A 13,618-nucleotide genomic window follows, 5' to 3' on the forward strand; every position below is an offset into this window, starting at 1 on the left:
CTATCGACAATGATCTGAATAGAATTTACTGGAATGAAATTGTAACTCTCTGTCCCTTCTTGATGATGTAATTGACCACCCTCCTCCCTCCTGTAGGCCAATGAGAATAGCCTGCTGAGTGCCCAGCTCAAAGGCTTCCCCCTCTTCCTCCACTCCAACCTGGGCCTGAAAGACTGCACGGTCAACTCCAAGTCCCCCCTCCTATTCATCACCCGCTCCGGCCAACCCCTCCCAGGCCCCCTCCCTGGTGACGACTGGACCGTCTTTCAGTCCAACCACTCCACCTACGAGCCCGTCCTCCTGGCCAAGACCCAGTCCGCAGAGAGTGTCCCCTCACTGGGTACGACGGTCGCACTGCTTCCCTCCGTGGTGCAGGACCTGGGGCTCCATGATGGGATCCAGAGGGTTCTGTTTGGGAACAACCTCAACTTCTGGCTGCACAAGCTGGTGTTTGTGGACGCGGTGGGCTTCCTGACGGGAAAGAGGCTCTCTCTCTCCCTGGAGCGACACCTACTGGTCGATATAGATGACATCTTTGTTGGGAAGGAGGGCACGAGGATGAAGGTGGATGATGTTAAGGTGATGTATACTTAGAATAAAGAAATGTCCATTTCCAATGTTTCCATCTCTGACACCTTGTAATTATGCTGCATTATATGTTTGTAATGAAGCATTAGTAGGCAGGTATAGTGCATTCGGAAAGTATTCAGACCCACATTTTGTTACGTTACAGCCTTATTCTAAAATGTATTCAATGTATTTTTAACCTCAGCAATCTACGTACAATACCCCATAATTACTAAGAAAAAATAGTTTTTTAGAAATGTTATGTTTAAAACATTTAAAACTGATATCACCAATACATAAGTATTCAGAACTTTGTTGAAGCATCTTTGGCAGCGATTACAGCCTCGAGTCTTCTTGGGTATGACGCTGCAAGCTTAGCACACCTGTATTTGGGGAGTTTCTCCCATTCTTCTCTGCAGATGCTCTCAAGCTCTGTCAGGTTGAATGGGGAGCATTGCTGCATAGCAATTTTCAGGTCTCTCCAGAGATGTTCAATCGGGTTCAAGTCCAGGCTCTGGCTGGGCCACTCAAGGACATTCAGAGACTTGTCCCGAAGCCACTCCTGCATTGTCTTGACTGTGTGCTTAGGGTCATTGTCCTGTTGGAAGGTGAACCTTAGACCCAGTCGGATGTCCCGAGCACTCTGGAGCAGGTTCATCATGGATCTCAGTTAATCTTTCAATCCTGACTAGTTTTCCAGTCGCTGCCGCTGAAAAACATCTCCACAGCATGATGCTGTTACCACCATGCTTCACCGTAGGGATGGTGCCAGGTTTCCTCCAGACGTGATGCTTGGCATTCAAGCCAAAGAGTTCAATCTTGGTTTCATCAGACCAGAGAATCTTGTTTCTGGTCTGAGAGTCCTTTAGGTGCCCTTTGGCAAACTACAAGCGGGCTGTCATGTGCCTTTTACTGAGAAGTGGCTTCCGTCTGGCCACTCTACCATAAAGGCCTGATTGGTGGAGTGCTGCAGATGATTGTCCTTCTGGAAGGTTATTTCATTTCCACAGAAGAACTCTAGAGCTCTGTCAGAGTTACTATCGGGTTCTTGGTCACCTCCCTGACCAGGCCCTTCTCCTCCGATTGCTCAGTTTGGCCGGGCGGCCAGCTCTAGGAAGAGTCTTGGTGGTTCCAAACTTCTATAATTTAAGAACGATGGGGGCCACTATGTTCTTGGGGACATTCAATGCTGCAGAAATGTTTTGGTGCCCTTCTCCAGATCTGTGCCTCGAGACAATCCTGTTTCGGAGCTCTACGGACAATTCCTTCTACATCATGGCTTGGTTTTAGCTGTGACCTTCACTGTCAACTGTGGTACCTTATATAGACAGGTGTGTGCCTTTCCAAATCATGTCCAATCAATTGAATTTATTACAGGTATTTTTTTATATATATTTTTTAGCAAAATTGGCTAAAAACCTGTTTTCTCTTCGTTGTTATGGGGTATTGTGTGTAGATTGATGGGGTATTGTGTGTAAATTGATGGGGTATTGTGTGTAGATTGATGGATTGTTTATATATTTGTATTTATTTTTAGAACAAGGCTGTAAAGTCACAATGTGGAAAAAGGGGAAGGGGTCTGAACACTTTCCGAAGACACCGTAAGTGGGTTGGTACAGCACATGACGGGCATCTTGCCGTTCCTAGTATTATATTAAACCTATTCCCTCCCTCCACCCCATCTATCTCTGTATTCATCTCAGTAGGCTCCTCAGAGTTGACAGGTGTTCTGATAGGGCGACACACTCTCTCAAGAACCATATTCATTCATATTTCAACACAGAATATGACTTTTTTTGGTTGTCTGTGTTGTTCTGCATCCCTCATCAGAGTTGTACCTCCTCTCATGTGCTGGGGTAGAACATTAGAATACCAGGACTATATCAAGGCTTCCTTCATCTCTTGGCATCTGAACAGTGGGGTTCTGGAAGGCACCTGACACGGCAGGAGAGGGATACTGGGAGAAAGAGAGAGATGAAGCGTGGATTCATATACAGAGAATAAATTAAACAAACTCAAATCAGAGGAGAGAGATCTCAAGTGGAATGGAGGAGAGAATAGAGGCCACCAGGGGTTGATGAGGATGTGAACGGGGAGAGTTACAGACCAACAAGATGAGGTGTGTGTGTGTGTTGCCTTGCTCACCCCCCCACCCCTCCTCCCTGTGTCAGGCCCTGTTGGAGACCCAGCAAGAGCTGCGTAACCATGTACCCAACTTCACCTTCAACCTGGGCTATTCAGGGAAGTTCTTCCATGCAGGTAAGACAGACGGGAGCCTGCGGTATGAAACTCACACCAGCATTAATGTACACCCTTCACAGGTTCTTATGGGATTGCATTAACAAACCTAAGCAGTATACATATTGCTTTTAGAACTTGAGGACATACACCACACTGTTCATCAAACAAACGTTTTGCTCCCCTTTCCGTCTCTTCATTCTTTCGCTGCTACTCTCCTGCTCCGTCCCTGTCCTCCCTCTGCACACCTCCCATCCTCTTACCTTTTCTCCTCTCATCCATCTCCCTTCATGTCCAGGGTCAGATGAGGAGGACCTGGGGGATGACCTGCTCCTCTCCTACGTCAAGGAGTTCTGGTGGTTCCCCCACATGTGGAGCCACATGCAGCCCCACCTCTTCCACAACCAGTCAGTGCTAGCTGAACAGATGCTGCTCAACAAGAGGTTCGCTATGGTGAGTCTCTGTCGGTCTGGGGGCTAGCAGTGGGATGCTAACAGTTAGCCCACATCACTGTGTTGTTCCTCATTAGAAATACTGACGTTAGCCTAATCTCGGTTAATCCAGAACTAAAGTCTTGCATAATTGGTCAGATGTTCAATTAAGTTCTGGGTCCATACTTGTTAAGAGAAGAGCTAGAACGTGGATCGGAACTGGAGCGTAGAGCTCCACCCTCTCTCTTTGTATGTTACGGGCTGAATGTCCCCTCCCCTTCTGAAATTCTAACGATGCTACTAACACCTCTGAAATGATGACTTGTCCAAAGCACCAGAACTAATGCTGCTCTTTATCTCACACATCCTGTTCTATCATGACAGATCTACGGTACCATTTATGTGCTGTGTTGGGCTAGCCTTATCATTGCTAATGAGGAGCAATACTGTGAGGGCTTGTGCTGAATGAGAGAAATCACTTGGTCATGAGTTATGTGTGTCAGGTCATATCAGTCTGACTCCTGGCTGTGATTTTAATTATGATTCCTTCTTCCTCCCTATCTTCTATCTGTCTCTCCTCCCCCAATCTACCCCTCTTCTGCCTCCCCCCCTCTCTTTCCAGGAGCACGGTATCCCCACTAACATGGGCTATGCGGTGGCACCCCACCACTCTGGGGTGTACCCGGTCCACCTGCAGCTGTACGATGCCTGGAAGAAGGTGTGGGGCATAAGGGTGACCAGCACGGAGGAGTACCCCCACCTCAAACCTGCCCGCTTCAGACGAGGATTCATACACAGCGGTATCAGCGTGAGTCACAGGGACCCTACTGACGGTTACTCTATTCAATTCAAGTGCTTTATTGACATGGGAAACTTATGTTAACATTGCCAAAGCAAGTGAAGTAGATAATAAACAAAAGTGAAAAAAACAATAACAATTTACAGTAAAAATGACACGCACAGAGGTTCCACTCTCTCCGTCTCTGGGTTTGTTCTGTCTTCCTTTGCAGATCTGAAGTTACAGAATAGGTGTAAACAAGATGGTGCTGCCTTCTCTTTTCCACTCTCTTCACCACCTTCATAACTCTCTATTACCCCGCCTATCGCACCACCTTCGTAACTCTATTACCCCACCTATCTCACCATCTTCATAACTCTCTATTACCCCACCTATCGCACCACCTTCGTAACTCTATTACCCCACCTATCTCAGCACCTTCATAACTCTATTACCCCACCTATCGCACCACCTTCATAACTCTATTACCCCACCTATCTCACCACCTTCATAACTCTATTACCCCACCTATTGCACCACCTTCATAACTCTATTACCCCACCTATCGCACCACCTTCATAACTCCATTACCCCACCTATCGCACCACCTTCATAACTCTATTACCCCACCTATCGCACCCCCTTCATAACTCTATTACCCCACCTATCGCACCACCTTCATAACTCTATTACCCCACCTATCTCACCACCTTCATAACTCTATTACCCCACCTATCTCACCACCTTCATAACTCTATTACCCCACCTATCTCCGCCTGACCCCCAGACACTACCAACCGCTCTGAACGGCCTCCAAACACTACCAACCACCCTGACTGGCCCCAGACACTACCAACCACCCTGACTGGTCTCCAAACAGTACCAGACACTCTGACTGGCCCCCAAACACTACCTCTTGGATACGCCTTTAACAATGCAACAACAACATCAACAGCAGAGAGACTTTTCCCTCCACAACATAAACCCTGACGGCACACCACCAATACACAAGTTAATCTTCTTAAAAACACTATCTGAAACCCCAGTAGTACACTATGTTTTGCTGCCAGTAGGTTTTCCTCTCGTGCTGTCTGTCGGCATCTCTCTCTTCCTGTAGACGATTGATATTCAGATCCCCAGACTCTCTCTAGTTGCGTGTGTATTTTTAATGAATTCCATATAGGCCTTTCCAAATGATAATAATAATATGAAGATTATTGAAAGCAAAAGTGTTGATATTGCCTGGGGTTTGGAATGTTTTGCATTGAATAGACCAGTGGTGTGTGTGCATGCTTGTGTGTGTCATTGACTTATAAGTGTGTTTGTTTGTTTGTTTGCAGGTCTTGCCCAGGCAGACATGTGGCCTGTTCACGCACACCATCTTCTATAAGGAGTACCCAGGCAGTCCCAACGAACTGGACAAACTCATTAACGGAGGAGAGCTGTTCCTCACTGTTCTACTCAACCCTGTGAGTTAACACACACACACATAATACATCCAATCACTGCTGGCCACTCCCACTATCAGAGTGAATTTAAGTTAACCTTTGTCTTTCCCTCTCTCTGCCTCTCTGTCTCTCTCTCTCTCCTCCTCCTCCAGATCAGTATCTTCATGACCCACCTGTCTAACTACGGTAACGACCGGCTGGGCCTGTACACCTTTAAGAGCCTGGTGGCCTTCCTGCAAACCTGGACCAACCTGCGGCTGCAGACCCTGCCTCCCATCCAGCTGGCCCAGAGATACTTCAGCCTCTTCCCTAACGAGAGAGACCCACTCTGGCAGGTCAGTCTGTGGGACAGAGAGAGACTGGCTGGAACTGGATGTGTCTATTGACGAATACTGGGATGTGATAAACATCTTGGGAAAGTGGAAAAATCATGTTAGGTTGTATTTTGAGTGGAACATCCTTTTAACCTGACTGTACACAGCTTAGTCTCATTTAGATAGGCCTTTAACATGAGTCCTGGGTGGATCCTTGTCCTGTAGACCACAAACTGCTGCCAAGTATTGTATTTGTGTTCAAAGGGCATCTCCATTGACCGTTCCAATGTAGCCGCACGTCCTCAGGATGTTGTATGTATTTGTTCAGGGTTCATTAATCCTTAATAGTCTATTGACGCACCCATGCGTCAATCTAACATAATTTTAAAAAGCCCCTTCAACATCCGTCAGTTTAAGCTAGAGATATCAGTTATTTTCACCGCATCTGCCAATTTTGGCCTTCTGCATCTGTGGGGGAAGGGGGCCGAGCTACAGCGGTTTGTCAGACCAGGAGACATCCCGATAATCTGTCTTCTCATGAAAGCGTCCGGTTGGACAAACTAATATGACCCCTCTATGGAAAGGGGAGACTCCCGAACACGATGGTGTTCTCCGTTTTACTCTACAACCCCCACAAGTGTCCGGGGACTAATTTGAAGGTAACCCATACAAACGAATGGAAGAATGGATGTAGTTTTGTGTCCCAAAAAATAAGGGGTTAAATATGTTTTCAAAAAACCAAAATATTTCCTGAGCTTTCTTCTATCTCTTCAAAACCTCAAGCCTTATTATTTACTTTTTGACTGTCTATTTTGCCATTGATGAATGTGTTATTCACTGCGTTTCTATTGGCAGTAGTAAATAAATACATTAATAGAAAAATGTTATACCTAAAGGGGTCCTAAAATTCTAAATAAAATAGCTAAATTATCCATGGTATGACCATCTTAAAACAATTCCATATGTTAGCTTAGTACCCAAGCCCCCCCAACGGCATAGACTTTTAGAGGTTAAACAACTGGATACATGTAAGAATGACTAAGGACTCATAAACCCTGGTCCTACAGGATCCCTGCGAGGACAAAAGGCACAAGGACATCTGGTCAAAGGAGAAGACATGCGACCGTTTCCCCAAGCTGCTTGTCATTGGGCCTCAGAAGACAGGTGAGAGATGGAACACCAGAACCACCTAGTGGACATCACTAGCCATGACTCTGTCCACAATCTCACTTCTGCTCGCTCCCCATCCCAAATGGCACCCTATTCCCTGTATAATGCACTACTCTTGACCAGAGCCATACCCTGGTCAAAAGTTGTGCATTATATAGGGAATAGGGTACCATTTGGGACGGAGCCTTGATTTCACCTCACTTGTGATTCACTTCCCTTCCTCATATGTAATTATCGCAGTGGTGAGTAGTTCGAGCTGACAGGTATTTGCTCTGGCCTGTGGGAGGTTTCTGAGACTTTGGTCTGCAGAGGAGGTGTTGTTCTCTCGGAGTTACACATTCTCAGTACAGAACAAAATTACGGGAACTGGCCTGTCACACATGACCGACTGACACTATCTCCTCCGCAGAGAAAGCAGAAGGCGGTTTATGAGAAACACTCACCAACACTAATGGGAACAGGACACTCACGAGACGATTTATTTGATCATTCATTGTCATGGCTGCTGCAAAGTCAATGTTTTAATGCTTCAAAATATACACTCTCTCTCTTCACTGTCTCTCTCTCTCCCCGCTTCATCCCCCTTCCCTCCCTCTCTCTGTCTCCCTCTCCATCCCAGGTTCTACAGCCCTCTATCTGTTCCTGGGCATGCACCCTGACCTGACCAGTAACTACCCCAACAAGGAGACCTTTGAGGAGATCCAGTTCTTCAACGGACACAACTACCACAGAGGCATCGACTGGTACGACTACCACAGAGAAAGAGCTCTGGGACGTATTCTTAAAGGGTCTCAGAGTAGGAGTGTTGATCTAGGATCAGAGAAAGAGCTCTAGGACGTATTCTTAAAGGGTCTCAGAGTAGGAGTGTTGATCTAGGATCAGCCCCCCCCATCCATCTAATCTTATTCCTTATGATCTAAAAATACAAAAGTGTACCCTTATAACCTTGTTTTTTTTGTGGGGGGGGGACTAACTATAGTATTCAGTACTACTTTAAATGAGAGTCGGCTAAATTACTCAAATGTAAAACACTAAAATCAAATCGAAACTGTTTAGACATTATAACGGACCTTCTGACCATTCTGGACCTTGTTGAAGACCGCATGTGGCCCCCAGGGCCAAATTAGTTTGACAACCTTGGTCTAGAGACTTTCCATTAAACATGCTTTCCAGTCCAGGGGTTGGCTTCTGTCAGTTTTCTGTTAGTGTATAGTTTAGTTAGTGTATCTGTTTTGTCTTTTGGTGAACACACAGGTACATGGAGTACTTCCCCCTACCCTCCAACACCAGCTCAGACTACTACTTTGAGAAAAGTGCCAACTATTTTGACTCTGAGGTGGCAGCGGAGCGGGCGGCTGCCCTCTTGCCTAAATCCAAGATCATCACCATCCTCATCAACCCAGCTGACCGCGCTTACTCCTGGTACCAGGTTGGTTTATAACTCCTTATAACTGTTGTATATAATACATAATTACTAATCAGGTTCTAATCCTACGCCAGGTTCTAATCCTACGCCAGGTTCTAATCCTACGTCATGATCTAATCCTACGTCATGATCTAATCCTACGTCAGGATCTAATCCTACGTCAGGATCTAATCCTACGTCAGGATCTAATCCTACGTCAGGATCTAATCCTACGTCCGGTTCTAATCCTACGTCAGGATCTAATCCTACGTCAGGATCTAATCCTACGTCAGGATCTAATCCTACGTCAGGATCTAATCCTACGTCAGGATCTAATCCTACGTCCGGTTCTAATCCTACGTCAGGATCTAATCCTACGTCCGGTTCTAATCCTACGTCAGGTTCTAATCCTACGTCAGGTTCTAATCGTACGTCATGTTCTAATCCTACGTCAGGTTCTAATCCTACGTCAGGTTCTAATCCTACGTCAGGTTCTAATCCTACGCCAGGTTCTAATCCTACGTCATGATCTAATCCTACGTCAGGATCTAATCCTACGTCATGATCTAATCCTACGTCAGGATCTAATCCTACGTCAGGATCTAATCCTACGTCAGGTTCTAATCCTACGTCAGGTTCTAATCCTACGTCAGGTTCTAATCCTACGTCAGGTTCTAATCCTACGTCATGTTCTAATCCTACGTCATGTTCTAATCCTACGTCATGATCTAATCCTACGTCATGTTCTAATCCTACAGCACCAGCGCGCTCATGACGACCCAGTGGCTCTGAAATACTCCTTCCATGATGTCATCGTGGCTACCCATGATGCCCCAGTGAGATTGCGTGTGCTCCAGAACCGTTGCTTGGTTCCGGGCTGGTACGCCATCCACCTGGAGAGATGGCTCAACCACTACCACTCCAGTCAGGTCCTGGTTCTGGATGGGCAGCAGCTGAAGACTGAGCCGGCCTCAGTCATGGACAGGATCCAGAGGTTTTTAGGCCTGGTCAACACGGTCAACTACCACAGGATCCTAGCGTGAGTCACTTCACAAACAGAGCAGATAACTTCCCTAGCCACTTACCTCCATATGGCAATACAGGCTTAGATGTATTGTAACCACAAGCATTTAAAAATGCAAATTGTCCTGTGCATTTAAAACTGAGGCTCCCAGATTAAGATGTAATGTGTTTTCTCCAGGTTTGACCCCAACAAAGGCTTCTGGTGTCAGCTGCTGGAGGGAGGGAAGACCAAGTGTCTGGGGAAGAGCAAGGGGCGGAGGTACCCTGACATGGACCCAGAGGTAAGAGTTGTCATTTGCCAATGCAAGTTGTTCACTGATATTTGTTCATTAAGATTCATGTTTGTTAATTACCTCTAGGATTTTTCTGTTTGTAACAGGTAAGGTTTTTTTATATGTGTGTGAGCGCCAGATAACGTTGATTGAATCCTGGCTGTGTCTGTAATGATAATTCTATCTCTCTCTCTCTCCCTACCTCACTCCTATCCTTTTTTCTCTCTCTATCCCTCATCTATCTCTCTCTCTCTCCATCCCTCTCTCTCCCTACCTCACTCCAATCCATGTTTTTCCCTCTCTCTTCTCTCCATCCTCCAGTCCCAGTTGTTCCTCAGGGAGCACTACAGGGATCAAAACATAGCATTATCTAAGCTGCTGTACAGGATGGGCCAGCCCCTGCCCAGCTGGCTCCGAGAGGAACTGGTCCATACCAGGTAGCAGGGGGAGGGGGACAGCTCAGCGGACTGTACCACAGCTTAACCACCCCCCATATGGAGGAGTATTATATGAATCCCCTGGAGGATCCATAGGAGGGTAAGAAAGGGGTGTGTTCTGATGAAGGCCTCTCCTTCTGTATGTGCTCTTCATAAGAGGGAAGAACAGGGAGGAAGGGAGAGCAGGGATGGTGACCTGTGGTCGATGAGTCTACAATGGCTCATAACCTAGGCCCTAAGTGCACTCCTCTCTCTCCCTAAATTGTACCTCCCCATGAAATACCACCACCCTTACTTGGTACATTCTATGAAGAGACTACCCACAAGACTGTGCCACCTCTTACAGAGGTGGAGGGGTGTGAAGGTACCGGTACAGATAGGATGGGATGGAGAGGAGGGTGTGGTCAACCCTCATCCCCTCTTTCTTTGACTATCCCTTGCGTTCCTCACATGGACTTGGACCTTACACTTGAGAGGAACTGGAGGATGAAGAGGAAGAGTGAGACTTGCCTAGCCTGCACAGTACCAGTCATTTAAGGCTGGGTGAGGTGAAAAAAGGGCAGATATTACACTAGAGCAGAGATCAATTAGTACTTGAATCAATTAAAGAACGAATGCCATTAGTTGAAAATGCCTGTGGTTTCTATCTAAAAACCATAGGGGGGTGGTATGATGTATATTGACTCAGGCTACAGGTGTGATGTGGTCTTATTCACTAGGCCTTTAGACACTGGACATGAACACATTTACCAGTGCCCTGACAGTCTTCACCACTACATTACCTGGCCTATTGACAGTTCTTATTTTTTAAGATTGGGATTTGGAGACATGTTATTGTAAAAGGTGACCAGAAACACATTTTGCTTCGTTTCTGTTTCAGATGAGTTTGCATACACAGCACAGGAAGTGTCAGGCAGACAGCCAGGCTGCTCACATTGAAAGCACAATATGCAAAGTATTGGTACATCTCATAAATAGACTTTACAGATACACACATATTCTAATTTATCAGGTTGTCTGAAAGCACAGTCATTCTAATTAACAGCTTGTCTGAAAGCACAGTCATTCTAGTTTAATAGGTTGTCTGAAAGCACCGTCATTCTAGTTTAATAGGTTGTCTGAAAGCGCAGTCATTCTAATTAACAGCTTGTCTGAAAGCACAGTCATTCTAGTTTAACAGCTTGTCTGAAAGCGCAGTCATTCTAATTAACAGCTTGTCTGAAGGCACAGTCATTCTAGTTTAATAGGTTGTCTGAAAGTGCAGTCATTCTAATTAACAGCTTGTCTGAAAGCACAGTCATTCTAGTTTAATAGGTTGTCTGAAAGCACAGTCATTCTAGTTTAACAGCTTGTCTGAAAGCGCAGTCATTCTAATTAACAGCTTGTCTGAAAGCACAGTCATTCTAGTTTAACAGCTTGTCTGAAAGCACAGTCATTCTAGTTTAATAGGTTGTCTGAAAGCACAGTCATTCTAGTTTAACAGCTTGTCTGAAAGCTCAGTCTTAACACAGATATTACAGTATGTGAAGTCGGTCCCACGTTAAACAAAGTACAACTTATGAAGGCTTCATATAGCATACATAAAGGCTTCATAGGCACTACAAAAATGCTTCACAAATCATCTATAATCATATTTCATACTCTAAATGGTGTATAAAAGGTGACTACACTTCCCACTGTAGGATGAATTGCCAAATGTGACATAACACACTGTATGCTTATACACCATTCATAGTGTCATACGCTAATTTTGAAGCATTTATGTAGTGATTATAAAGCCTTAATGTATGCTCTTTCAAGTGTTTATAAGTTGTACTTTGTTTAAAGTGGGAACGTGAAGTCTGACATAAGCTAAGTTTAAATGCACTCAAGTCCATCAGTCATCTGCAGTGTGAGGATTATTTTTAATAAATCCTTATTTTGAATGTTCCATTTCATTTGTTTTAGCAGTTGTTCATAGTATTTCTGAGTTGCATCAGGGAGAATCTAAATCATGAACATCTGACATAGTCAGTATGGCCCAAGTTATAGTAGTAGTTGTAACTCAGACATTAGTCACATGGTACTACCACTGCAAGCATACATAACAAAAAGCTGCTCTTACCGCAATACTTTTGTACAACGTTGTTCAGACGTAATAACAACGCACATGCTGTTTGTTTGTTTCTTTCCTGACTCTAATCTAATGTTATAGACATCAATTATTGAATGCGATTGAGGTGAAACTCTTTCAGCCCCCTCTCATAATGCAACGAAAGAGGTATTCAGTGGGACAGAATCATCCAGGTAGTATTGAATTGTCACTACTATGGATCTTAATATAGTGCCATCTGCTGAAGTCCCGACAGATCTCTTTCATCCTCTGTTCATACGAATGTTCCTCCCCTCAACTACCCCCACACTGCCAATTGTTGTACAGAGCTCCTTGATTTCTTTATTTAAAGTATTATTGACATGATAATAACACAATAACAGCAATGATGGTACTAATCTCCCCGGACTGTACGATAGACTTGTAATTGTTGTCAATCATTTTTACAGTGTAACTAATATTGTCAGTGCTTTTTAATTAGCAAATAAAACCACTTGATTTTTTATATTTTTCAGAAATGTTCTTGTCTTTCCCCACTGAGACTCCTGTGTGTGTTTCTGAATGTTTGATACACAAGTGTTTTCAGAGAAGTACGATATCATTTGGAAAGGAGAAGCAGATTACACCTCAAACCTGAGATGAAGATCACAGTCTCTCATGAGGGCATGAAAGAATGTCTCACTCGGGACGGAGAGGTTTTACTATATTTTTACAGGGGTATAATGGTTTCAGTTAGTACATAGTACCGGTACTATGTTTTCAGTTTGAAGCTAGGTATGAGATCAGATCAGTACAGACTATAGGTCTTCAAGGTTCCACCCGAACACAAATCATCCTGTTTGTCATCTGGTCTCAGTTCTATGTAACTACAGCTGATAGGCCCAAATGGACCCGACCACGGCTCTGCATAGCCTATAGCATATAGATTTTACGCTAATAAGGTGAATTTATGACTTATAGAAGGCTTAGCCAACATATAAAGAGATATTCATTAACAAGAAGAGCAACTTTGCTGATAAACATCAATATTTTATCACTTTGGTCCAATCGGGTCTGGTCTAGAGTCTAGCCCATTTGGTTTTGGGTCTGATTGTTCTCTGGTCCAATTGGGTCTGGCCTAGAGTCTAGCCCATTTGGGTTCGGGTCTAATTGTTCTCTGGTCCAATCGGGTCTGGCCTAGAGTCTAGCCCATTTGGGTTCGGGTCTGATTGTTCTCTGGTCCGTTCAGGTCTGGGTCCCCCAACTTTTTGGACCCGTGAAGACCTCTAGTACAAACATCAACCTCCAGGGTTCAAACTGTCCATAAGAGTCCAAACTGGGTTCAAACGGTCTTTGAGAGTAAATGAGTACTATGTTGATTACTTTCTGACCTTACATCATGATCTGATTCCTTTTGATTGCATCTTCTGTGGATTTTATCTTTCTGCACTTTTCTCATCACCG

At 44.8% G+C, this 13,618-nt stretch overlaps 1 protein-coding gene across 1 annotated transcript in view; it reads left to right on the forward strand.

Moving 5' to 3' along the window:
* The window catches only part of LOC109905068 (bifunctional heparan sulfate N-deacetylase/N-sulfotransferase 1), an 88,981-nt gene extending 76,299 nt beyond the window's left edge, over positions 1 to 12,682 (forward strand). Inside the window, exons 4-15 of the mRNA XM_031789938.1 lie at positions 97 to 579; positions 2,739 to 2,826; positions 3,104 to 3,258; positions 3,859 to 4,044; positions 5,355 to 5,483; positions 5,615 to 5,797; positions 6,844 to 6,940; positions 7,566 to 7,689; positions 8,201 to 8,375; positions 9,110 to 9,390; positions 9,553 to 9,655; positions 9,968 to 12,682. Of these exons, the coding sequence (XP_031645798.1) occupies positions 97 to 579; positions 2,739 to 2,826; positions 3,104 to 3,258; positions 3,859 to 4,044; positions 5,355 to 5,483; positions 5,615 to 5,797; positions 6,844 to 6,940; positions 7,566 to 7,689; positions 8,201 to 8,375; positions 9,110 to 9,390; positions 9,553 to 9,655; positions 9,968 to 10,087 (2,124 nt within the window). The 3' untranslated portion in view covers positions 10,088 to 12,682. The remainder of the gene's footprint in view (positions 1 to 96; positions 580 to 2,738; positions 2,827 to 3,103; positions 3,259 to 3,858; positions 4,045 to 5,354; positions 5,484 to 5,614; positions 5,798 to 6,843; positions 6,941 to 7,565; positions 7,690 to 8,200; positions 8,376 to 9,109; positions 9,391 to 9,552; positions 9,656 to 9,967) is intronic.
* Positions 12,683 to 13,618: the final 936 nt, after the last annotated feature.

Source organism: Oncorhynchus kisutch, linkage group LG15 (assembly GCF_002021735.2).
Source record: "Oncorhynchus kisutch isolate 150728-3 linkage group LG15, Okis_V2, whole genome shotgun sequence".
NCBI lineage: Eukaryota > Metazoa > Chordata > Actinopteri > Salmoniformes > Salmonidae > Oncorhynchus > Oncorhynchus kisutch.